Source organism: Cibotium barometz, chromosome 38 (assembly GCF_041138505.1).
Source record: "Cibotium barometz isolate CiBa-2024 chromosome 38, ASM4113850v1, whole genome shotgun sequence".
Taxonomy (NCBI): domain Eukaryota; kingdom Viridiplantae; phylum Streptophyta; class Polypodiopsida; order Cyatheales; family Cibotiaceae; genus Cibotium; species Cibotium barometz.
In genome coordinates, this window is record NC_141083.1 from 38,669,519 (window position 1) to 38,693,216 (window position 23,698).

A 23,698-nucleotide genomic window follows, 5' to 3' on the forward strand; every position below is an offset into this window, starting at 1 on the left:
TTTGTTTGTATATATTTTAGTACGATGAAACACACGCATCAAGTATTTTTTAGTATGATGGCACACACACATCAAGTATCTATACACATGTAGAATCTATAAAAAATGGTGTATTTTTTTTTTTTGCATGATGGTACACACACATCAAGTATCTATAAACATGTATAATCCATTTAAGATACCAAATACATGTTTAATCCATTTAAGATACCAAATACTTCTCATTTTATTACCCCAATGCATCCACATAGTGTAATGTGTGGTTTTTTTTCTTTTACTAACAGGCACATGAATCAGACACACAATACATACACATGACATAGAATACATGGATTACACAACAATACATACACATTGACATAGAACGCATGAATTAGACACAATACGTACACATGACATAGAACACATGACTTAAACACAATACATACACAAATATTGCTTTGAGAGAAAGCATGCCAACTCTCACCCACGCTCACGTGTCATTTTCCTTTTTTCTCACAACAACACATACATAATAGTTAGACATAGAATGTGAGTCTCAACTAGCCACCATTGGCATCATGAACGAAGGTCTCTCAAAAATACTCTCAAGAGGACGGTGTGCTATAAAAAATGGCCGCTCTTTGGATTTCATGATTCTTTGAAAAAAATGCCCATCATTTTCTTTTGAACACAACACATGACTAAAAAATTCACACTAGACGGACAATGATCTCTCTACACAACCAACCCTAGAGAGAGAGAGAGAGAGAGAGAGAGAGAGAGAGAGAGAGATCCTTGTAATGACAATTTGCAACATGAGAGAGAGGTGGGGCAATCAAAACTAAGGGGAGCCAAAAAAAAACGAAGGGAATAAATATTCGTATTAAATTATTTCAGACTAGAGATAAAAAATATGGTGTCCTATTTTTCGAGCTGTAGTCTGCAAATCCAAAGGTTACATAGTATAACCAGGTCAGTGACCCTTCCGGGCGTACGTTAGGGCAAAGATACTGCACTACGAGCTGAGCCGGGCGTACAACCGTACGACATGGCAATGCGAGGTGCCCCTTAAATAATGTACGTGTATAGCAGGTGACAGGAAACTGTTCTTCTTTCTTGTTGCGAGCTTTGCTGCGTTTTCATGGCCTCCCGGCTACCCTTCCACGGGGAGGAAGATGCAGATGAAGACAACGAGGCAGAGGATGGAGGAAAGGGTCAGGAGGCCTGGGAGCGTGCCTATGCTGATGAGAGGTCCTGGGAGGCCCTCCAAGAAGATGAGTCTGGCCTTCTTCGTCCCTTGGACAGAGCTGAGCAGCAGCGGCAGCACCGCCGCCGCATCCAGGCAGTTGTTGGATCCCGCATCCAGCGTGGCATTATCCGTTACCTGTACCTGGTGATGGACATGTCTCGGGTGAGCTTCCTCTCCTCTTCCTTGAAAGCTTTCCATGGTTTTGAACAGTCTTCTGCGTCTTTGTTTTTTGCGTTTGTACTTAAAATCTGAGTGGATTAGTGATTGAGATCCTTATCATAATGTAAAAGACCCAAGGCCTTACCATGATCAAGATGTACAGAGAGGAGGGTTATATGTAACAAATTTGTTCTCTCTCTCTCTCTCTCTCTCTCTGTGTGTGTGTGTGTGTGTGTGTGTGTGTGTGTGTGTGTGTGTGTTCTGTCTCTCTCTCTTTCTCTCTCGTTTTCTCTTCAGACACTGACACTGTTCATACAATCAGGATTGAACATGCCTTATTTAGCACACTTTTTCTTCACATGCGGCCTAAAATTGCAATCATAAGAATCCTGGTTTGTCTTTGTAGATCCAGTGAAGTAACCCTAAAAGAATAGGCAATTGACAACAATATTTGGGACATACAAATTTCCATGCTGGTTGTATAAGGTCCTCCTCACTAGGATTAAAAAAAGCAAACAACTTCGCATCCTTTTTACCCGGTCATATCATTTGATTCCTCCTTTACATTGGGGCCTTCATCTCTTCGACAATTCCCATTTACATACCTTCACAATAAAAGCTTTCAAGTGTCAATTTTCGTTCTTATGATGGAATCCAGGTTACTTGAAATTTGTTTGTATGTGGGCAATCCTTACATGATACAAAAAACACCCCAACACTGCAGAAAGCATGCTTTGTGCATGTATTCAATAGAGGAGTGCCTCCCATAGCTAGCAAAAAATGGAAAAATGAGGAAAAATGGAGGAACACCTAAAATGGGCGGGCACACCCACTACAGAGGCCTTGGTGTATACTGTATAGATAGGAGATGACTGCCAACATCCCCTCTCAGCTCCTGGATGTGGAACCTACCCCAGTGAGCTGGAGTGTTGTCGGAGCATAGCCTGAGATAGAGACTTTGTGAAGAGGTCTGCTGCATTGTCCTCCGTCGAACAATAAACAAGCAAGATGTCACGAGCCAAAATCCTCTCACAAACAAGTGATATTGTATCTCTATGTGCTTGGTTCGGGCATGGAAGACCGGGTTCCATACAGCTCTGGTTATCGCACTGGATGACCGTGGGCTCCTTCTGTGGAAACCCAAACTGCCCTCCACACCTCAGGGAAAAAATGGGAAAATACATGGAGAGTGAGGAAAAATGGGCAAACACTAAAAACTGGCGTGCACACCCACAACAGAGGCCCTGGTATAGTGAATAGACAAGAGATGACTGCTAACAAGATCATCCACATAAAGGATAATCAACGTGACCAAACCGCATTCCTGAAAGAGATACATAGGATCTGCAACTCATCTCTGAAATCCTATGCGTAGAAAGAAGGAATCAATCTTTTGATTCCAAGCCCTGGGAGCTTGCTTAAGACCATACAAGGCCTTCCGCAACCTGTAAACCATCCCCTTTGATCGTGGAACCTCAAAGCTTGGAGGTTGCTCAACATACACCTCCTCCTGCAAGTCACCATTAAGGAACACGGATTTTCCATCCATCTGATATACGGGCCACCATTGAGAAGGGCAAGAACGGTCCGAATCGTGGTTATCCTCGTTGTCGGTGCAAAGGTATCCTCATAGTCGATGCCAAGCCGTTGAGCATAACTCTTAGCCACAAGTTTGGCTTTGTGGTTGTCCATCGACCCATCGGATGTATACTGGTCTTAAAGACCCGCTTGACACCAATGTCCCTTAACCCACTTGGAGAGAATCATTCACGCATGTAGAGTCAGTAGAAACCTTAGGGTTTGCATTATAAAACATTCTGCATATTGCATATCATTTATCCATTGCACATAGACCATTGCAGAAGCCTTAGGATATTTATTAGCATTTATCTGGCATTATTTCATATTTCCAGCATTATTTCAGCATTTAATGCCATTATCCATGCAAGTCGTGTAGCAATTAGTGTCCAGTCGGCCAGCCTCTCAGCCAACCGACTAGCCACTTAGAAGCATATAAATAGTCTTGCCATTGCATCATTCCATCATCACATAATTCAGCAATCCAATCATCAAGCGTTGCAGTCCATAGCCCAGGAGCATCATCACTTGCATAATCAGCCACACATCAGCAAAACGCAGCATACACAGTAGCCAGCTAGCACATCAGGTCATCATCATCCTTGCGTTTTCCAGCCCATCCAACAGCCAGCCAGCAACAATGCATCAACACCCTTGCGTTTTCAGCCTTGAAATAGTTTTCAGCAGTGCATAGCATCCGCCTTTGCTACAGCCCCTTGCGTGAAGGTAACACGTATGCATACATTCATTTTCAGCATTCATACATAGCTTAGAACAGTCCCAAACAATCCATATCTCAGTCTCAAATTTGCAGCCTTCCTCATGTCATTGGGAAGAGTGCATAGGCTCGAGATCGGTCATTATTGGTGCTTCTACAGCCGTGTACAGTTCAACCCAACTCTTGGTCCTCCGAGATCTTGCGTTTGGCTTATCGTCAGCCGTGTTGCAGTCCATAGCCCAGGAGCATCATCACTTGCATAATCAGCCACACATCAGCAAAACGCAGCATACACAGTAGCCGGCCAGCATCAGGTCATCATCATCCTTGCGTTTTCCAGCCTATCCAACAGTCGGCCAGCAACAACAGAACATCAACACCCTTGCGTTTTCAGCCCCGAAATGGTTTTCAGCATTGCATAGCATCCGCCTTTGCTATAGCCCCTTGGGTGAAGGTAACACGCATGCATACATTCATTTTCAGCATTCATGCATACCTTAGAACAGTCCCAAACAGTCTATACCTCAGCCTTAGATTTGCAGCCTTTCCTTATTTCATTGGGAAGAGTGCATAGGCTCGAGATCGGTCATTATTGGTGCTTCTATAGCCGTGTACAATTCAGCCCGACTCTTGGTCCTAACATATGTGCCATGTGGCACTGCCATTGGCAATCAACCAGTGGACAACTGTTGGTCAGGTCGAAAACAGCTCATGGGTAGTCCTTTCCACAGGTTGACACCATTTGAAGTGGTTGACTAGCGCTTTGGGTGCATGTATATACATGCGCTAGAAAATCACCAAAATCATATGAATTTTCTATGTGCTTGTGTTTCTACATAGCGTTATTGGTAGAGTGTGAACCTGCTAGGAGATCTTCAACAATGCTTGAGAATTTGTCATGCTCTGTTATCTTTTGTATTTGAAGTACATCTGTAACACTTCTTTCTTGTACATAATATATATCAGTAGTTTAGGACTCTTGTGTGTGTGTTGTATGTGTGATTCGACCGCACTCTTTTCTATCTCTGAAAAGCCTAGCACACAGGCACAAGTGTTCTATAGTTGGTATCATAGCCTGATGAACTTGCATTTTTCTTTTCTTTTCTGTGCGTTTATTGCCTGGAAAGGGTAAGAGTGGCACAAGTCCGGGTTTGGGAAAAATCATTATTTGGCTTCTTTCTTGTATTTTTGGTGTAGGGCTACTCCCCTTATCTCTCCCACCATTGCTCTAATTCAAGGGATTAGGCAAGGCTGTGAAACCTTTTCAAGTCCTAGTGAAGGAGATGTGTAGAGACATAAGCCATGCTAATATGTGTAGAGACATAAGCTATGCTAATCTCTCTTGTAATGAGTCTCTCTTTGACATAATGATAATGTGCTTTTTAGCATGAAGGCGTCCATGGAGGAATAGAAGGCTCTTTTGGTAGATGTGTCATCCCATTTGGATAGAATGGATTGTACACCCTGGAATGGATGTTATGTGAAGTGAATGAATCTGATGAGATGGGGTAAGGAACGAAATGCCTTGTGTTGAATGCAATCACTAACGACCATCCCAATCCTCATTCCTGGTTCGACAATCATCATTCTGTCCGGCAAGGGAGACGATGTTCGTGTCATTCACGGTCTCCTTCGCGGTGTCCCTCTCCACGAGATTCTTCGGACAGTTCTGCCTTGCCTTTATCGGCTGACGTTTGTTGAGTTCTTTCTCCATGCCTTGTGAGGAACGAGCTTAGTTATTGAAGCTTATGAAGCCTCCCAAGTTCAACAGGATAAAGGCAGAGAAGTTGTCACCATTTGACCCGCGAGATGGCGGCTATGTTGGTGGCAATAAGTGGTTTGAAGATTTTTCAGCTCTAGACCACCTTAGGCATCACTCCGTGACTTGCTGGGGTGGCTATCGCAAGAAGGCAGAGTAGTTTATCCTCGCAGATTACTAGCATGAAATGAAGAAATAGTGGGAGTGCTTTATGCAAAAACATGGCGAATCTATAACCAATTATCTTGCCCGTTTCTGGAAGCTGTTTCTCATGTTGTATAGGACTGTACACAACGGTTAGAGTGGGTTGAGTGATTTGTCAATGGTTTGAAATTGTCCTTGCTCATGGATGTGCATGTACTGTATGGTTACTCTACTGCCTCGAGACGTGGGAGAGTTCCAAGCCTGGGACTCAACACACGAGGGGCAGTAGAAAGGCAAAGACAAGCGTAGCCAAGACAAGGCAAGTGGGGGAGCCTTGGTGGCCTGCATCACCCTTGAATAGGTCACCAAGATGGCCGTTTTGGACAATGCTTTTATTGTGACTCCACCGAGCATATCGGAAGGGATTGTTTGAACAACATGAAGAAATAAAATGGTAAGGGCAAGGAGAAGGCCAGTTCGTCTGCTGCGACAAAATATCTATGATATTGGCGCCATTTACCCCCCCACCTGCTCCCACTAGTACCACAACTGTCCTTCACTTGATGTGGTTTGGGAGGATCTCAATGGTCCTCTGTTGGCATGATACGGTGATGTGCTGAGGGATGATTCATGGACATCCGATGTCCATACTCTTTGATGGAGGAGCCTCTTAGGACAACATTAGAGATTGTGTGTGTTACCAGCTTGGACATTTCCCAGTATGAAAGGGGTTTGGTGGACTCCAGGATGTCTAAATATTTGGAAAGTACAAGCTTTGGGAATGGGGGATTATCCTAGAATACAAAGGACCACACTCCTAAAATTTAGGAGAGTTGCTATTTTTGGCCCGATTCCAATGGAAATTCTGTTCGCGTCATTACATCTGGAATTGAGCAGATACCAAGAGTTGGCAAAGTGCCTATGACAGAATGTCTACGAGTTGGGATATTTTTAAAGATAAAGTTTATGGAAGGACCCATCTCTTAGATTGGGACATGTGGCAAGAAAGTGGACCAAAGTGAGACAAGTGGCATGACACTTGTTAGAAAGTGGATCAAAGTGAGACAAGTGGCCTCACACTTGTCACTTCAGCTATTGTGTGGCTCTCCACTTGTCATTGTAGCCTTCTCTTGCCATTTGAGCTCATGGGAGGCCCAAATCTATAAATTGGAGCCCTCTCTCTTGCCGCACACTAGCCTCTACCACCGTTACAGGCTGCCCTAATGATGGCTACTCTCTTTCTCTCTCTCTTGAAGGCTGCCCATGAAGAATACCGGCTGTTGGGGACTGTTTTGGAGGTTTCCATCGCGAAGAAATACTGAAGGCAAGGGTATTTAATCATTTATTATGATTTCCAGCATTTGTACTTGTTGTACTAGCCCTTGTACTTGCTGTACCAGCCATTGAACCGATTGTACCACCCATTGTACCGATTGTACCAGCTTCTATAGTTGCTATACCAGCTGTCATGGCCCTGTGAAAATGGAGCAGGACAAGTGTGGGCATGGTGGTTGCAGAGTCAGAATATTTTATGATTCACATGGGGGGTGCCCGGACAGAGTTTTAAGATGTGTGGACATCCCTAGGTGTGAAGGGGGGGAACTAGAAACATTAAGTTTTAATGTTTATTGGAGTTTGCCCCTAGGCCTTAGTGGCCCTAGGAACTTATTAAAGTTTGGGGCCCTAGGGATTAAATTGGGGAGGAGTTTTCTCTCTCTTCTCTCTCTCTCTTCCCTTTTTGGGGAATCGTGTAGCAAAAGTGGGAGTTCCTTCATGCGCATGTTTACTAGCGTGGAAAAGCTCAAGAGGAGGAAGGCGGCTGTTTTTCTGTGTGCTGCTGCTGATTTTCTGAGTGTAGATCAGCCGTACAGCACTGTACGGCCAGATCTGTGTAAGCACTCTCTTTCTCTCTCTAGTACAGGCGGCGGGTCTTCTTCTCTCTGCTGGATTCTCTGCGCACAGGGTCTGGACAGACTGTACCAGCAGGTACAACAGCCAGTACAGCACTGTACGGCTGCCGTACAGTGTACGGACAGCCAAGTACAGCAAGTACAGTTGCTGCAGGCTGCTGCAGGTGGTGCAAACAGGTGCTGGACAGACTGTTTACTCTGATTCAGGCAGGTACAAGAGTGGACAGCCGGCTGTTTGTGCAAGTACAATTCCTGGCACGTATCCCGAGGCGGTACAGACGGGTACTGTGCTGATTTTCAGATCTGTATATTTCAAGGACAGCATAGGAGTGAGCATCAGGAGGAGGATACAGGCAAGTGCAAGCACACGTGTGAAGCAGGGTTGTGGGTTCAAGTGCCTGCAAGCACAGATTGGTGTTGTTGCTTCCTCCAGTGTTGTTTCACGAGCTGAACTTGGTAAGCTCTGTTTCTGTTCATCTATCTCTCTTTCTATTGCTTGATGTCTGTTGCAGATATGTGTTATCTGGCCCCTTGTGAGAGGAGGGGTATGGCAGATTGACAAGGGATTAAGACAGAGATTGGACAGCACTTGTATGTTTGAGCTGAGAAGATGTATCATGCACTTGAGTTATGCCAGATGTATGCCCATGGCTGGCCTGCTTTGTGATCTTGGCTGATCAGAGGGAGGCACAGTGTGTTGCTTGAGGACACAGATCTGTGTGCATAGATCCTCTGTGCTGAGAAGGATTTGTGGGCCGTCAGATTGGACTTACAGGTGTAAACTCTTGGCTGGTCTTTGTGTTGTACTCAGCCATACATATTATTTTTAATTGAATAAAGAAATACCGCAAGGGGCGCCAAGCTTTGGGGCCAACAGGTGTCGCTGTGTTTTCAGATTTGGGCACTCTAGCTCCAATCTGTGTTTTGTTTCTCATCTAGACTACAAGTGGACGGGTGATTGCTCCTACCGCACTCTGGTTTTCTATCAGAGGCCGGTTTCACCAGCCACTGTACATGATGTACCAGCATTTATACTTGTCGTACCTGTTGTACCAGCCACCGTACCGACTGTACCAGCCCTTGTACCTGTTGTACCAGCCACTGTACCGGCTGTACCAGCCATTGTACCTGCTGTACCGGCTGAATGGAGAGTTGTACTTGCTGTACCAGCTCTATTGCATGAAGACCCGTGGTTTTTGGGGAAGAATCAGTACCCATATGGAGGTATATGGATTATGTTGTTGGCTCGGCATTTCTACAGCCTATGTTCCGGCTTGGTAGCCTCGTGTTAGGCTGTGTTATGGCATTTGTATATGGATAATCCGGCATCTCCCGTGGGGAGAGTAAGGCCCTCAAAGCTTGTACATGATATTATTCTCCTTGGGTGATAAAATACTCCAAGGTGGGGGTCGGCCCATTCCGGCCTCTATGCGGTGTCACACGTGCAAGCTCCACTTTCAGCATTTGTGGATGTTTTGTCTAGCTTCTATGTTTTATGCAAAGTGATGATGGATGTGTTAAGGCTATGGCCATGTTTAAGTGTTTTAATATGCATTGATGGTATCAACAAGTGTGTCAAAGGCCCTAGTCCCCCGGGCACCGCCGAGAGTTTCTGGATGTCACTAGCTTGGACATTTCCCAGTATGAAAGGAGTCTGGTGGACTCCAGGATGTCTAAATATTTGGAAAGTACAAGCTTTGGGAATGGGGGATTATCCTAGAATACAAAGGACCACACTCCTAAAATTTAGGAGAGTTGCTATTTTTGGCCCGACTTCGATGGAAATTCTGTTTGCGTCATTACATCTGGAATTAAGCAGATACCAAGAGTTGGCAAAGTGCCTATGAGAGAATGTCTACCAGTTGGGATATTTTTAGAGATAAAGTTTATGGAAGGACCCATCTCTTAGATTGGGACATGTGGCAAGAAAGTGGACCAAAGTGAGACAAGTGGCATGACACTTGTTAGAAAGTGGATCAAAGTGAGACAAGTGGCCTCACACTTGTCACTTCAGCTATTGTGTGGCTCTCCACTTGTCATTGTAGCAGAAGAATGTGGTAGCCGATGCGTTGAGTCGAAGGCCACATCTGGTGCATAAGGTAGAAAGTTGCCATAGTCAGAATATCATACTGATGAGCTGACAACCCTGACTTCAAGGACCCTTGGAACTAATGTGTGCATAACATTTCTTTAGAGTACAGCATGTGGATCGACTTTGTATTGAGTGGTGATTTTCGCCAAGTGCTTCTACATGAGGCTCATGATGTTCCCATTCTAGGACAGTGGCGAAGGTCCAACATTGAAAAAGTTATCTGGTCTTTTCTTTTGTTCTCATCGGAAGCACTACAATTATCTCCTCAAGCTCCAGGGAAATCTGATCCATCACAGCCAGGTTTGATGAGGATCTGTTCACGGACGAGTCTTGCTTGTTGTTGAGAGCACAACTCCCAAGCATAGACCAGGCGGACATCAGATAACGTATCATGCGTAGCATTCAGAACATGCGTCTGTGCTACATGGCAGTTCGCCAATGGACACTTGTTGACTCGGCCAGGTCAGAAACAGGTCACACAGGCTGATACCATCTGAAGTGGCCGACCAACACCTTGGGTGCATATATATATATATATATGCACTAGAAAACCACCAAAATCACATTTTCTCAGCACTAGTCTTTCTACAGAGCGTTTCTCTTAGAGTGTGGGCTGGCGAGGAGATCTTCAGCAATGCTTGGGCTGAGAACTAACATCCTCATTCTCAATCATCTTTTGTACTTGAAGAACAGATGTAACACTTCTTTCTTGTACATAATACAGATCAGTAGTTTAGGACTTTTGTGTGTGCTGTATGTGTGATTCTGCTACACTCTTTTCTATCTTTGAAAACCCTAGCACATAGGCATGAGTGTTCTCCATACAATGTGAAGAGGATCTCCCGATGCTGCAAGGAGTAGGATAGAAGCCCGCTACTCTCCCTTAAAACTTTGGTGAAATCGGACTTGAGCAAAGGCGGGAACCTGTATTGCCCTAAAGATGTGCATTGTTTCTTGGAATGTGCATGGTTTAGGTGGGACTCACTCTCAAAGCCACAAGGTGATTGCTTGAGAGGAGCTTCAACAAGATTTGGTAGGTGGCAAGATTGATGCCCCGCACATGGCGATGTAGGAAGTTCCCCTTGGGGCATAGCCACACCTTTTGGTATTTGGCTACAGGTCCCCTCAGGAACTAGGGAGGGGTTGCATTCTGTTAGCTGTCGGCTTCTCCCCTTGGTGGTCGATTCATGCATTATTGTCACGGGTAGAGCACAGTGGGTGATTGTCATGGTGGGTAACAGCCTCATCAATCTCCTTTATATTTATTCCCCCAACAAAGTGAACAATTGTGAAGGCTCTGGATACAAGTGGGCAGGGGCTTTCCTAGGCGGACGCTTGACTCATGGGAGGAGATTTCAACATAATAGTCTCTTTTTGATCATTTTGGAGGTTTGTGGACTTTATCTTAATCAGTGGATTACTCATGGAGGCTTTGGGAATCAACAAGAGTACATGACATTTCAGTGCAATTTCTTATCCAAGTTTGTGACCCTAAACCATGGCTTTATGATAGAATGTGCAGTGGAAGAAGGGAAAGTGGAAATATAGGAGAGAGTGAGAGAGAGAGAGATGAAACACAAGTGAGAACCTGCCCTCAATATCATCATCAAAAGGAATACATGTATGATGTCCCAAGCAAGAGGGGAGAAAACCTCGTATGTGAGGGACTGTTGCAAACAATGCTAAGCAAGCAATGAAGAATGAGGGAGGCAAGCCAGCTATATATATGCCCATATGAAGGCAACTGACTAGGGAAAAAGGTCCTCCACGACTAGGGAAAAAAGCCCAAGACTCCATAAAATGGGAAATAATATGGGAAAACATATGTGAGGGGTGACCAGTCCCTATAGCTAACACGGTCAGCCCTGGAGGCAAAAATAGGTCACCAAACAGGAAGCCCCCTCTTAGCACCGGATGTTGAGTGAACTCCAAGAAGCCAGAGACATCGTCCTCGATCAAAGATGAAAGATTGCAAAAACAGGTACCAAGAAAGCTCCACAAGCAATCTCCTTGGCGACTCCGCTACAAAAGCAACAGAACAAGCTGCCGGGTACACCGCTCCTCTGGAAGAATACAACCATGGAGGTTGCGACATGCTGCTCCAAATAATGGTTCCAAACCCAAGTGTAAGAACACTCCCCGAAGAACACTCCCTGAAGTCGTATGTTGTATATCCAGCCTAGAGAAGGTATGAAAAACCTCATAACCAACCAAGATCAGATCTTGAAGATAATCAATCCTGGGAGAAGCAAATTGCTCCTCACTGGAACCCTCAAAAGAAATAGAGTCAATCTTCTCCAACTCAGTACCAAGAGTAGCCAAATGCAAAAGTATCCTCTGAAAAGGTCGTTAACGCAAGATGTAAAGACTCTGTAGAAAAGATGGGGTCCATATTAAGAGACTAAGGTCAAGTAAAAGGGTAGGAGAAGGGTGTGTGTGTGTGAATGGACCTATGGTCCACTAGCTCACCTATTTAAAGGCAAAAGCTAGAAGGTGTTTGAAGCCAAGTTGTATGTGTAAGCAACTCCATAATCAAGATTTTTTCTTGTATTTTGTCTCTCTCCTCCGTGAGCAAAGTAAGGTGTACCCATTGCAAAAAGGTGGGTCATTTGGCAAATAATTGCTGGATCAAATATCCCAACAAGATGAAATGTAACAAGTGTAAATAAACGGGACATATCACTTCTAAATGTCCTAACAAAGAGTCAGAGGCTAACTTTGCATCAGCCTCTAACTCCACTGAGAAATTGTTTTAAATCTCAATGTAACAACACCTATATTCCTAGCCTTGTAAGCCTAATGTTGTAAAGGCAACCTATGTCCAATACCACCTATTCCAATTTTTTTCATACTTGGTATTGAGGGGGGGGTATTAAGAGACTAAGGTCAAGTAAAAGGGTAGGAGAAGGGTGTGTGTGTGAATGGACCTATGGTCCACTAGCTCACCTACTTAAAGGCAAAAGCTAGAAGGTGTTTGAAGCCAAGTTGTATGTGTAAGCAACTCAATAAGCAAGATTTTTTCTTGTATTTTGTGTCTCTCTTCTCCACACTTTTTGAATCTAGAATGAGCACCACGAAATCTCAACAGTCCATGTCATGTGTACAGTGTGTATCTACCGTGTGCTACAGGCACACAAGACTAGCTTTGAGGTTTGGGGAAGCTTGGAGCTAGGGAGGCGGATTGGCGAGCTGAGTTAGGGATAGACTAACGGGCGGGCATCCAAGTATGGACGGGCGGGTGCCCAAGTGTGGATGCCCGATGATTGGCCAAGAGCCTATAAAAGGGTAGCCAAGGTTAGTCATTAGTTCATAGAGTCTCGCATGTCTTTGTGAGAGCTCTATGGTCAGGAGCCTGGATCTAGTGCAGATGTGCACCTGCTTTATGCAAAAGAGGCCGGCAACAGTCTCGAGGCCCGCGAGGGTAGCTTCGTGGCGGTATGGGACGTCACGAGGTAGAGATTGGTCGGTACGTCCATCTAGTTAGCTCAGCTCGTGGCTCGGTGGGGATAGCCAAGACTTGTGGGCTTGCCCACGGTTGTCAAGGTTGGGAGGTGAGTCAGGCCTGCACCCCCTTCATGTTTGTTTGGTTTGTTTGCAGGTTTCGAGTCTTGTACCGGGAGCGTTCTACGAGGTGATCATAAGGGGATTTGACAGTGGTATCAGAGCAAGCCTGAGGTCTATGAAAAGGAATGAGTTCGAGAAGATTACTGTTTTTCTGTGTATATTGCTGTTTTTTCAAGTTCAGCATGTTGCTTTTGTATCGTAGGAACCTGTGATGAAGATTGTGGTCTAGTATGGGTTGTTTGCTTTGCAAAGAAGAAGGGCTAGATGTGTTTGCAACTGTATGAACAGTTCGAGAGAGGAAAAAGAAAAGCATGTTGGTTGTTTTTTGTGAGAGAGAGAGAGAGAGAGAGAGAGAGAAGAAGCGAAGGCTGTTCATGTCTTTGTAATGCCTGAAAGACTGCGCAGCCAGGGCAAGTGGTCATCTGCAGTCGGTCTGGTAGTCGCAGCCAGGTAGGCGCATAGAGCTCAGGCGGCCGGTTGTATGCGCAACCAGGCGCAGGCTGGCATAGGCTCCCATGTGGATGTGGAGGTGGCCAGGTACACGCGCAGGCGGTTACGGCCACGTACATGCGCACGCGCTAGCCGAATGCAGGCGGCTAACCACGTGCGCAGGTGATCCACGCAGGCAGGTGGGTGCTAATTACAGGCGTACGGGTGGCAGGAAATCGGGCGTAGCAAAAAAGCAAATAGCATAAAAGCGTGGCGTGGAGTTTTTAGCTTTTGTTTTTTTTTAAAAAAAACAACAACCGATTCTCTTTGTTTTCGTTTTTTTTGGCTGAACCTTAGAAAGGGTTTAAAAAACCCATGTATTGCTTTGTAAGTGTTTAAAAAAAAAAACTAGAAAAAAAATAAAAAATAAAAAATAAATAAATATATATATATATATATATTGTAAAAAAAAAACTCAAAAGCAAAAGCTAAGTTAGCTTTTGGGGAAGCCTATATATTTCCCTTAAGCGGGCTTCTTGCCACACATCTCTCAAGCTCTCAAGCTCTCTAGCACTCTTCTTTGTGCAAGATCAAGCTTTTCTCTCATCTTGCTCTCTTCAAGATGTCGACCCAAGAATCCGAGTTGGAGCCCATTTCCGAACGTGAAGACCTGTCGGCTACGGAAGCCACCGATGGCGATCTTTTCGACGATTTTGTTTCAAAATCAGATTTCCAAGAGTTTAAAGTTGCTCTCGAAGCTTCTTCCTTGGAACGTCAAGCATAAGTGGCCGGGCAGATGCATGCTTTACAGAACTCCATCTTTTTGTTGACCACTATCCTATCTACTCTTTCGGGCATGGATACTTTGGCATCTGCTTTAGGTCCCAATATTACTCTGGAACAGTTTGGGGGCGAGCAAAAGCAGCGTACCAAAGAGATAGTGGACACTTGGCTACATAAGTGGCAAGTCCATTTTCAGTTTCATCCATATGACGATGGCAAAAAGATCCAATTAGCAGCAGGTTTTCGCTCAGGCAAAGCTTTGCTTTGGTGAAAAGAACTCAATCCTAAACCATCGACTTGGGCACAATTCGAAGAAGTCTTCAAGAAAGAGTTCCTCAAGAAAGAGAATGACTATGATGTTGTTCCCCGATTTGCTACTTTGAGCATGACCTCGGAGAACCTCACTTATGAGGTCTATCTCCAAAAATTTAGAGACTTGCAGATGAAAGCTAAGAAGATGGATCCTACTACTCTTTTGGGGTTCTTCGTATCCGGTTTACCCGACTCGTACTGTTTACAGGTTAAAAACAACAAATGCAAAACTTCGGACGAGGCCATTCATTCCACTCGTATCTATGATGATACAATGGTCTCTTCCAAGTCTAAACCCGTTACCGAGCAGGGGAACAAGCACAAAAGGAAGTTCTCCGCACCGATGGCTAGCACGACAGAAGGAAAGTCTTCGGACCAACCTTCGAAGAATTTAACTTCGATCCCAGTGAAGAAAAAACGTCTCCCTAAGGCTTTGAAGCTCAAGAAGGAGAGACGTTGCTTCATTCGCGAAGAAAAAGGACATATGCGTAACGAATGCCCGAAGCAAAAGGGTGCAAAGACCAACGCAGGACCTAAGCCAAAGGCATCTAATCAGTTGTCTTTGACAGGTATGTCAGTTACATTCATCTCTAAAGTTTTTGGCGTGCATGATCTTCTTTGAGTTTATGGAGAAGTGAATGGCCATAGAATCCACATTCTTCTGGACCCTGGCAGCTCACATAATTTTGTTAATTACAAACTTGTGCAGAAATTGGGTCTTGACACAACACCTGGCGATCATATCTATGAGGTATGCCTACCTGTGGGTCGGCAAGTATGGGATCGAAAGATGGAGACGCTACCGATCCGGATTCAGGACTACGAAGATACTCTGGAATGCTATATTATGCATCTAGAGCATTAGACTTGTTATTAGGGATTGAGTGGTTTAAGACTCTTCAAGTCCAGATAGATTGGTCTAGTCATATTTTTTCTTTTGAACATAGGAACACCCAGTATAGTATCTTAGATGATTGTATATATCCCTCTCAGGGACCTCTTGTACATACAATTGATTTTGGAAATATAATGGATTCTTCCTTATATACTGCTTTCCATTGTGTCTTGATTCCACTTTCTACTATGGATGTTAATGAATTAAGTGTACGAATTGAAGAAGATACTTGATTTGTTTCAAGATGTATTTCCTAAGGAACTGCTGTCGGGCTTACCACCCGAAAGGGCAGTAGATCATCGTATTGACCTGGTCCCTGGTGCTCAACCTGTTAGTATTCCACCTTACAGGATGAGCCAAACTGAGGAAGATGAGTGAGTTGGCCAAACAACTCACAGATTATTTGAGGATGGGCCAGATCCGTCGAAGTAAATCACCTTGGAGTGCACTTGTGTTGCTTAGGAGAAAGAAGGACAACACCTGGAGAATGTGTAAAGATTACAAGAGATTGAACAAGCTGACAATTAAGAACCGTTATCCTCTCCCTAGATCAGATGGCTTGATTGATCGGTTATTTATATGGCTCCAAGTTTGTGGTATTGACTGATCATCAGTCAAGATTTTGATTTTGAGATTCGTTATCTAAAGGGGTCCATGAATAGTGTCGCAGATGCGCTTAGTCGAATTAGAGAGGTGAATACTTTGTCGTTCACCGAGATTTCTATTGACTTATTTCAGTCATTGTTGAGAGGGCTTTGCAGGACTAATAGTTATTTTGGTCCAAGAGGTAGACTCCTCACAATGAGGAAGGGAAGTATGAATATAAACTGCAGTGGTAACAAAGTCCTCAAAAGCATCACTGAGAGCAGAAGTTTTATAAGTAGAATCAGATCCCAAGAATCAGCAACAAATAAATGATCCATGTGAGAAGATCACACCTCAAGGGCAAAACACCCTCCTTGTTCTGCAAACACTGTAAAGAACACAGACTCAGACAAAATAAACTCTGCTCGGGATCTCTGAAAAGATCACTACTCTCCTCCAAAATCTGTAAACTCCTGTCACACAGAAGAAAGTCTCCACAGATACAAAACAGCTCCCGAAACTAATCCTCAAGTGAAGTAGCTGGTTTAGTGAAAGAACTGGACATCCGTGTGACAACTTTTTCATTCCATGTCTGGAACCTCTGATGGCATTTCTAAGGTACCGTTTAAAAGGCACCGACATGACTTGTGTAACACGCGGAAGCTCTGGGTAGTCTTCTTTCAGCCCTAAACACTCTTGGAAACCTTCTGATGCAAAAACGCACCATCTGATGCAAAAACGCAGGTAGAGAGAGAGTAGAGAGAGAGAGTGAGAAGTGCTGGAATTTCAGTATATACTATGGTACAAAAGGGTACATATCTGCAGCCATGGGCTGCCTTCATAAAAAGGTGGTTAACCCTAAAATCTGTCCCCTATGGGACCTCTAAGGATCCAAACCCCTAGTGGGATTGAATGAGATAAATGATGAGCACTTGAGCCCTTTTATATGGGTCTTGGACAATGTAGGAGCTGGCCGACTGCTGGTCGGCCAGTTCAGAATTTCCTTTAATGCTCTTTTTAGCAAATCCGACCAGATCTACTCCTGGCTCATGATGCGCATGCTTCTGCCCGACTGGACTCCAGTCCACACACTCTAGCGCCTGCAGCCGACTGATGCTTTTACCATCTTATGATGCGTTTCAGCCGCCTGGTTCTGTGAGCATCCTTTTGGTCCTTCTCAAATCCTTGCTCCAAGTCCTGCTCCAGTTTACACTGCCATCAGTGCTCTGTGCTCCATCATCCTGGTTCTTCTACTGGGTTCATACTCTTTATCTGGTTGCCTTTTCTGGATCTAGCCCTGAGAATGTCCATGGCATCTATGATGCACATGACATCCCCCTCTGCTAAACTTGATGACGGGAATCCAACCTGCTCTTGGATGACTGTCATCATCCCAAATCCTGTTCCGAAGTCCCTCTGTCATCATCCATCCCTGGCAAAACCTTTTTCTCTGAAAATCCGGTCTGTTCTCCAAACCACTCTGTCTCTGATGAAGATCTATGCATCCGGTTCCTCTAGTCCACCATCCATTCCTGCCCTGACTCTGAACACCGTCTTGGTCTTCTTTCCTGGAACTGAGTCTGGCACTCTCACATCACCCTTGGAGGATCAACCTCCCTTGGGACCGTTACCTGAGAACCTATCTGGCTCACGGAACCGCCATCCCCATCTGGCACTGTGGAACACGACCAACAAACCTCCTGGGAGTTCTTCCCGATCTGTGTTCCCGCCTAGGGCTTCGAATCCGTGTACTTTCCTGTACCTTGGACCTGTACACCATCATATGGGACTGAATCAGCATTTAGCCTGGCTGAGCCTGATGCTCTGATACCAATGTAACACGCGGAAGCTCTGGGTAGTCTTCTTTCAGCCCTAAACACTCTTGGAAACCTTCTGATGCAAAAACGCACCATCTGATGCAAAAACGCAGGTAGAGAGAGAGAGTAGAGAGAGAGAGTGAGAAGTGCTGGAATTTCAGTATATACTATGGTACAAAAAGGTACATATCTGCAGCCATGGGCTGCCTTCATAAAAAGGTGGTTAACCCTAAAATCTGTCCCCTATGGGACCTCTAAGGATCCAAACCCCTAGTGGGATTGAATGAGATAAATGATGAGCACTTGAGCCCTTTTATATGGGTCTTGGACAATGTAGGAGCTGGCCGACTGCTGGTCGGCCAGTTCAGAATTTCCTTTAATGCTCTTTTTAGCAAATCCGACCAGATCTACTCCTGGCTCATGATGCGCATGCTGCTGCCCGACTGGACTCCAGTCCACACACTCTAGCGCCTGCAGCCGACTGATGCTTTTACCATCTTATGATGCGTTTCAGCCGCCTGGTTTTGTGAGCATCCTTTTGGTCCTTCTCAAATCCTTGCTCCAAGTCCTGCTCCAGTTTACACTGCCATCAGTGCTCTGTGCTCTGTGCTCCATCATCCTGGTTCTTCTACTGGGTTCATACTCTTTATCTGGTTGCCTTTTCTGGATCTAGCCCTGAGAATGTCCATGGCATCTATGATGCACATGACAACTTGGGCATCTCTGGGCAACGTATCCTGAAACCGAAGTCTTTTAGTAGCCAGGCCACCAGCAGCTGACCCTTGACAAAGCCACTTTATGTGAGGACCTCCTCTATCTATCTGTTGGATTCTGTACCTTAGTTTCTTGAACCCTATCGTGAACATCATCAGATTTAGCTTTAGGGAAGCACTAGGTGTGTTAGTGCTGCTACTGGCCAGCTGGATACCTTGATAGAAAGACTCTTCCTGCCACCACAAGGGGCTTGCCATGGGCTGGGTTCGTGGTTTTGATTTTTGGGGGGGGGGGGGGGGGGGGGGGGGGGGGGGTAGATTTTGCTGAAAGCTGAAGGCTTGCTGCAAAACTGCTGTAGACAACCACCTGCAGAAAAACGCAGCACTCCAAGGTGCTGCTGCCCTGAAAACAGAGCAGCTGACAGGTGAAGAAGGGATCTCAGGGGTCAAACCTATAAAGGATGACCTTGGGCTGCAATGGAGAAGCGCTAGAAGAGGCAGGCGACCAGCAGCAAACCGGAGAAGAAAAAATGCAGATCTGTCCATATGCAGAAAAATGCAGAAACGCAAGAGGTAGAGGGGGGAGTATCCAACACTGTAGATCACCGGCGCTCTGATACCATGATAGAATGTGCAGCGGAAGAAGGGAAAGTGGAAACATAGGAGAGAGAGAGAGAGAGAGAGAGAGAGAGAGAGATGGAGAGGAAACACAAGTGAGAACCTGCCCTCAATATCATCATCAAAAGGAATACATGTCCCGAGCAAGAGGGGAGAAAACCTCGTATGTGAGGGACTGTAGCAAACAATGCTAAGCAAGCAGTGAAGAATGAGGGAGGCAAGCCAGCTATATATATGCCCATATGAAGGCAGCCAACTAGGGAAAAAGGTCCTCCACGACCAGGGAAAAAAGCCCAAGACTCCATAAAATGGGGAATAATATGGGAAAACATATGTGAGGGGTCACCAGCCCCTATAGCTAACATGGTCAGTCCTAGAGGCAAAAATAGGACACCAAACAGGAAGCTAGCAACAAGGGGATGATGTCTTAACACTTTAACCTTTTACATTGGGCCTACACTACTTAATTCTTCTTCTAAGCCCTTGGACCTACTCCTAGGATTTTATGTTTCTTTTTACTTTGTGAGCTCATTCAATAATTGGATTCTAGATTATTGCCCGTAAGGGATCCATCAAGGATCTATGAGAGCATGAGCTGACAATTTACCGGATGCACTGCCAAGGATGGGGATGTACCACATTGAGGCAGTATACTGCTATTGAGAGTGCGGACAGGAAAAGATGCAGCTTACTTGATTGATGGCAATTCCAATGGACAAAAACGGGGGAGAAGCTGCCCACCAACATTGAAGTAAAATACATTAAAATGAACTCTTGCGAATAGACTGTTGTAGGTTGCTGGTTGGATGCAGGCTGACTGCATTGTAGGGGGTTTCCAGCCCAAGCGAAGGGGTGGCCCTTTGGTAAACCACGCAGTGTAAATGATGTTGTGGGTTATTGTTAATTGTTTGATATTCGTGTCCACATACTCTTGGTATCTGAGCAGGCCTTCAGGTATTCTTTACTGGAGTTTTTTTAAACAAACCCAAAGCAGTTTTTGGGCTGTGTTGTGATCCACTGACAGGCCTTTTGTAAGGTTCAGTGAAAGAACTGGACATCCGTGTGACAACTTTTTCATTCCATGTCTGGAACCTCTGATGGCATTTCTAAGGTACCGTTTAAAAGGCACCGACATGACTTGAGCATCTCTGGGCAACGTATCCTGAAACCAAAGTCTTTTAGTAGCCAGGCCACCAGCAGCAGCTGACCCTTGACAAAGCCACTTTATGTGAGGACCTCCTCTATCTATCTGTTGGATTCTGTACCTTAGTTTCCTGAACCCTATCGTGAACATCATCAGATTTAGCTTTAGGGAAGCACTAGGTGTGTTAGTGCTGCTACTGGCCAGCTGGATACCTTGATAGAAAGACTCTTCCTGCCACCACAAGGGGCTTGCCATGGGCTGGGTTTGTGGTTTTGATTTTTTGTGGAACGTCCTGACCACACTAGTAGTACAAGCAAGGTAGGTGAATGGCAAAGAAACTATCGAAATGCAACACTTGAAGAGAGGGAACTTTGCTGCAAGTAAAAGCACTTAAGATAAGCTGAAGACAGGAGCCAAACTGCTGAAATTTGCTGCAAATTGAATCACCTGTAGTTTGTGGTCACTCGATGGTAAATCAATTTTATTAATCATCTGTGAAATTTGTAGTGCCACATCTAGTTTGTCGTCTGTTGTTTTTGAATTATATGCTATTTACTGCCAATTTGTGACCTTGGCTGGATGTGTGATTTGCCTAGGCAGCAGCCGAGATGGACTTCCGCCCCAACAACATCGCTGTAGTTGCCAATGCAGTGGAATCCTTTATCCGGGAGTTTTTTGATCAGAATCCTTTAAGTCACCTTGGCCTGATCACAATTCGGAATGGTGTGTCACAGCGGGTAACGGATCTCAGTGGAAGCCCTGAAGCGCACATCAAGGCTTTGCGCAACAACATGGAATGTGGCGGGGATGCATCCCTTCAGAATTCCCTGGACCTTTCGAGGAGCTTTCTTGCCCAGATACCGTCATATGGTCACAGGGAGGTACTAATCATATATTCAGCCTTGAGCACCTGTGACCCAGGTGATATAATGGATACACTCAAGAAGTGCAGAGATGCCAAAATTCGGTGCTCAGTGGTGGGCTTGTCAGCAGAAATCTACATCTGCAAGCTTCTCTGTGAGCAAACAGGAGGCATATACGCTGTTGCATTGAATGAGGTGATATACAACTGCTTTGAAAATCACGTAGCCGACGTGTATGCATTTCTGACTCTTAACAGTGCAGATAGTCGTGCTGTCTCAGGGTCACTTAAAGGAGCTTATTTTGGAGCATGCACCTCCACCACCAGCTCTTGCAGAGTCTGCTATTGCATGCCTTGTAAGAATGGGCTTTCCTGAGAGGGGCTCAGAAGAAGCTGTTGCTTTGTGCGTATGCCATAAAGAGGTGAAAGTCGGTGGCTGCTATACGTGCCCTCAATGCAAGGCACGGGTTTGTGAACTACCCACAGAGTGCAATATCTGTGGATTGACGCTTGTCTCATCTCCCCATTTAGCAAGGTCCTACCACCATTTATTTCCTGTTGCAGCATTTGAAGAAGTCTTATTGAGTGGTGCAACATTCAAGCTTCCGAAGGTGTGTTTTGGATGCCAGCAAGAGCTTCCATTTGCAGGTAATTTCTTCACGTCAGTAGATTGATATGTGGTGAAGGGCTTGATAAAAAAACATCTCAGGGGTTAGCTTGTTTATCTTCTTGGTTTTTGGTCTACAGGAAGCAAGGTGGCTGGAGTGCGAGTGGCTTGTCCTAGGTGCAAGCAACATTTTTGTTTTGACTGTGATATATACATCCATGAAAGTCTTCATAATTGTCCTGGATGTGAAAGCCTTCCTGATTATGGAAGCCTTATCCAGCAGAAAATCAACCTTTAGGATATGAAGGTATAAGCACGCATTAGAAATGAGGATGTTGGATCTTGGGCTTGGGACATTGTAGGAACACCATGCCAGAAGCCTCTCATTGCATCTGTAGGTTTGTGGGGCTGAGTGCAGATTATTGGATGAAGTGCCACTTTGATTTTGTTTCATCACTTTTAGAACGTGTCTCCAGTCTGAAGTTGGCGTTTGTTTTGCTTTCTTTTAATCACTCTACTTTGCTAGTCACCCACTGCATCTATCATAGTCTTTCACTGAACGGACTCACATGGCACCAAGAATGCAGTTAGTCCTTGTGTAGGAGACGTCTGTTGGTGTTTGTATCTATTGACATTGGAACAAGAAGGCTAGAAATGAATGAGATATAAAGTTCTGTATTTGCAGCTTTTTCCCTGATGAGGCACTCTTTTGAGGTGTGAACGTGTTACCATCAAAATCCCCTTCTGAAGATCATGAGGATGTTTCACCTTGACGGACACATGCACCAGCACAAACCACACATGCAGGTATGCACACTTGCACCCATGTATCCACACCGACCCACCCACCCACAGATTTACGATACATGCACACGCGCACATTCCCAAGTACAGATGCACATGCTTGATGACAAACCATCTGAGTTTGTGTTCATTTTTTGAACTATCATGTTGGTCTAATCCTATGCATACCTTGAATATGTTTTTGCTGCATTAAAATGATTTGCGGTTGGTGTTTAAATGATCCGTGAAGTTATTTGCAAAACTGGTAATGAGTAATTAACAATGCATATAGTCCCTTCCTATGGTCTTTCAGGTCAATGGGCCAAATTTTGTAGGAGGGGTGCACCTTGCAAGCCAAGTCACTATCCAACTACATTGAAGCCATGTTTTATTGTGTCAAGCTAGCATTTCTACTTTACTCAAGAATGCAAATACATGTGAATGTTTGTCATGTCTTCAATTATTATAATGTGTATGTGATAGTGAGTACAAGCACCAGTGCTACTTACTCTCCTCAAGGTAAACTAGGATCAATAGTACAATGATAAAATCTTTTAATCACGATCTAGGTGCTTGCTTAGTCCTTGTTAATTCTTCATGTCTAATAAATGTTGTTGTTCAAGCCAAGAGCTTACCTTAGGCTTGTTGGAGCATGTTTCGTCAAGTCTTGCTTGAGAGCCACAAATGCAACTTCCCTATGTTGGTGCACATGCTTTGGGTCTTGCTTTAGAGGCGCAAATGCAACTTTCCTATGTGGGTCGTTAGGTCATTTGTCGTGTCCTCACTCCGATGTCTCACACTAGAATGTTTCTTGTTGATGGGTTAAAGGTAGAGCTCTCTATGCTTAGATGGAGGCAACGAGGGATGGTCCTTCGTGGTGGTTTTATTTCACAAAAAGCAGGGGGATCAAGGAGGAGTTGAAAACTTACAACCAATCCTATCTAGCAAGCATTCGTTAAACAAGTAAGATTAATAGTATACGTGCAAGCAAGAAG

The 23,698-nt window shown here is 44.8% G+C and overlaps 1 protein-coding gene across 2 annotated transcripts; it reads left to right on the forward strand.

Moving 5' to 3' along the window:
• The first annotated feature begins 948 nt into the window (after positions 1–948).
• GTF2H2 (general transcription factor II H2) lies at positions 949–22,748 on the forward strand. Of its 2 annotated transcripts, XM_086777764.1 has the most exons (5): positions 949–1,393; positions 21,048–21,509; positions 21,595–21,961; positions 22,061–22,227; positions 22,606–22,748. In XM_086777764.1, exons 1-4 carry the CDS (start codon positions 1,124–1,126, stop codon positions 22,216–22,218), a joined length of 1,257 nt encoding a protein of 418 aa, XP_086633890.1. In that variant the 5' UTR covers positions 949–1,123; the 3' UTR covers positions 22,219–22,227; positions 22,606–22,748. The 2 variants fall into 2 exon arrangements, with proteins under 2 accessions (XP_086633890.1, XP_086633889.1); XM_086777763.1 differs by lacking the exon at positions 22,606–22,748 and having other exon boundaries at positions 22,061–22,598.
• Positions 22,749–23,698: the final 950 nt, after the last annotated feature.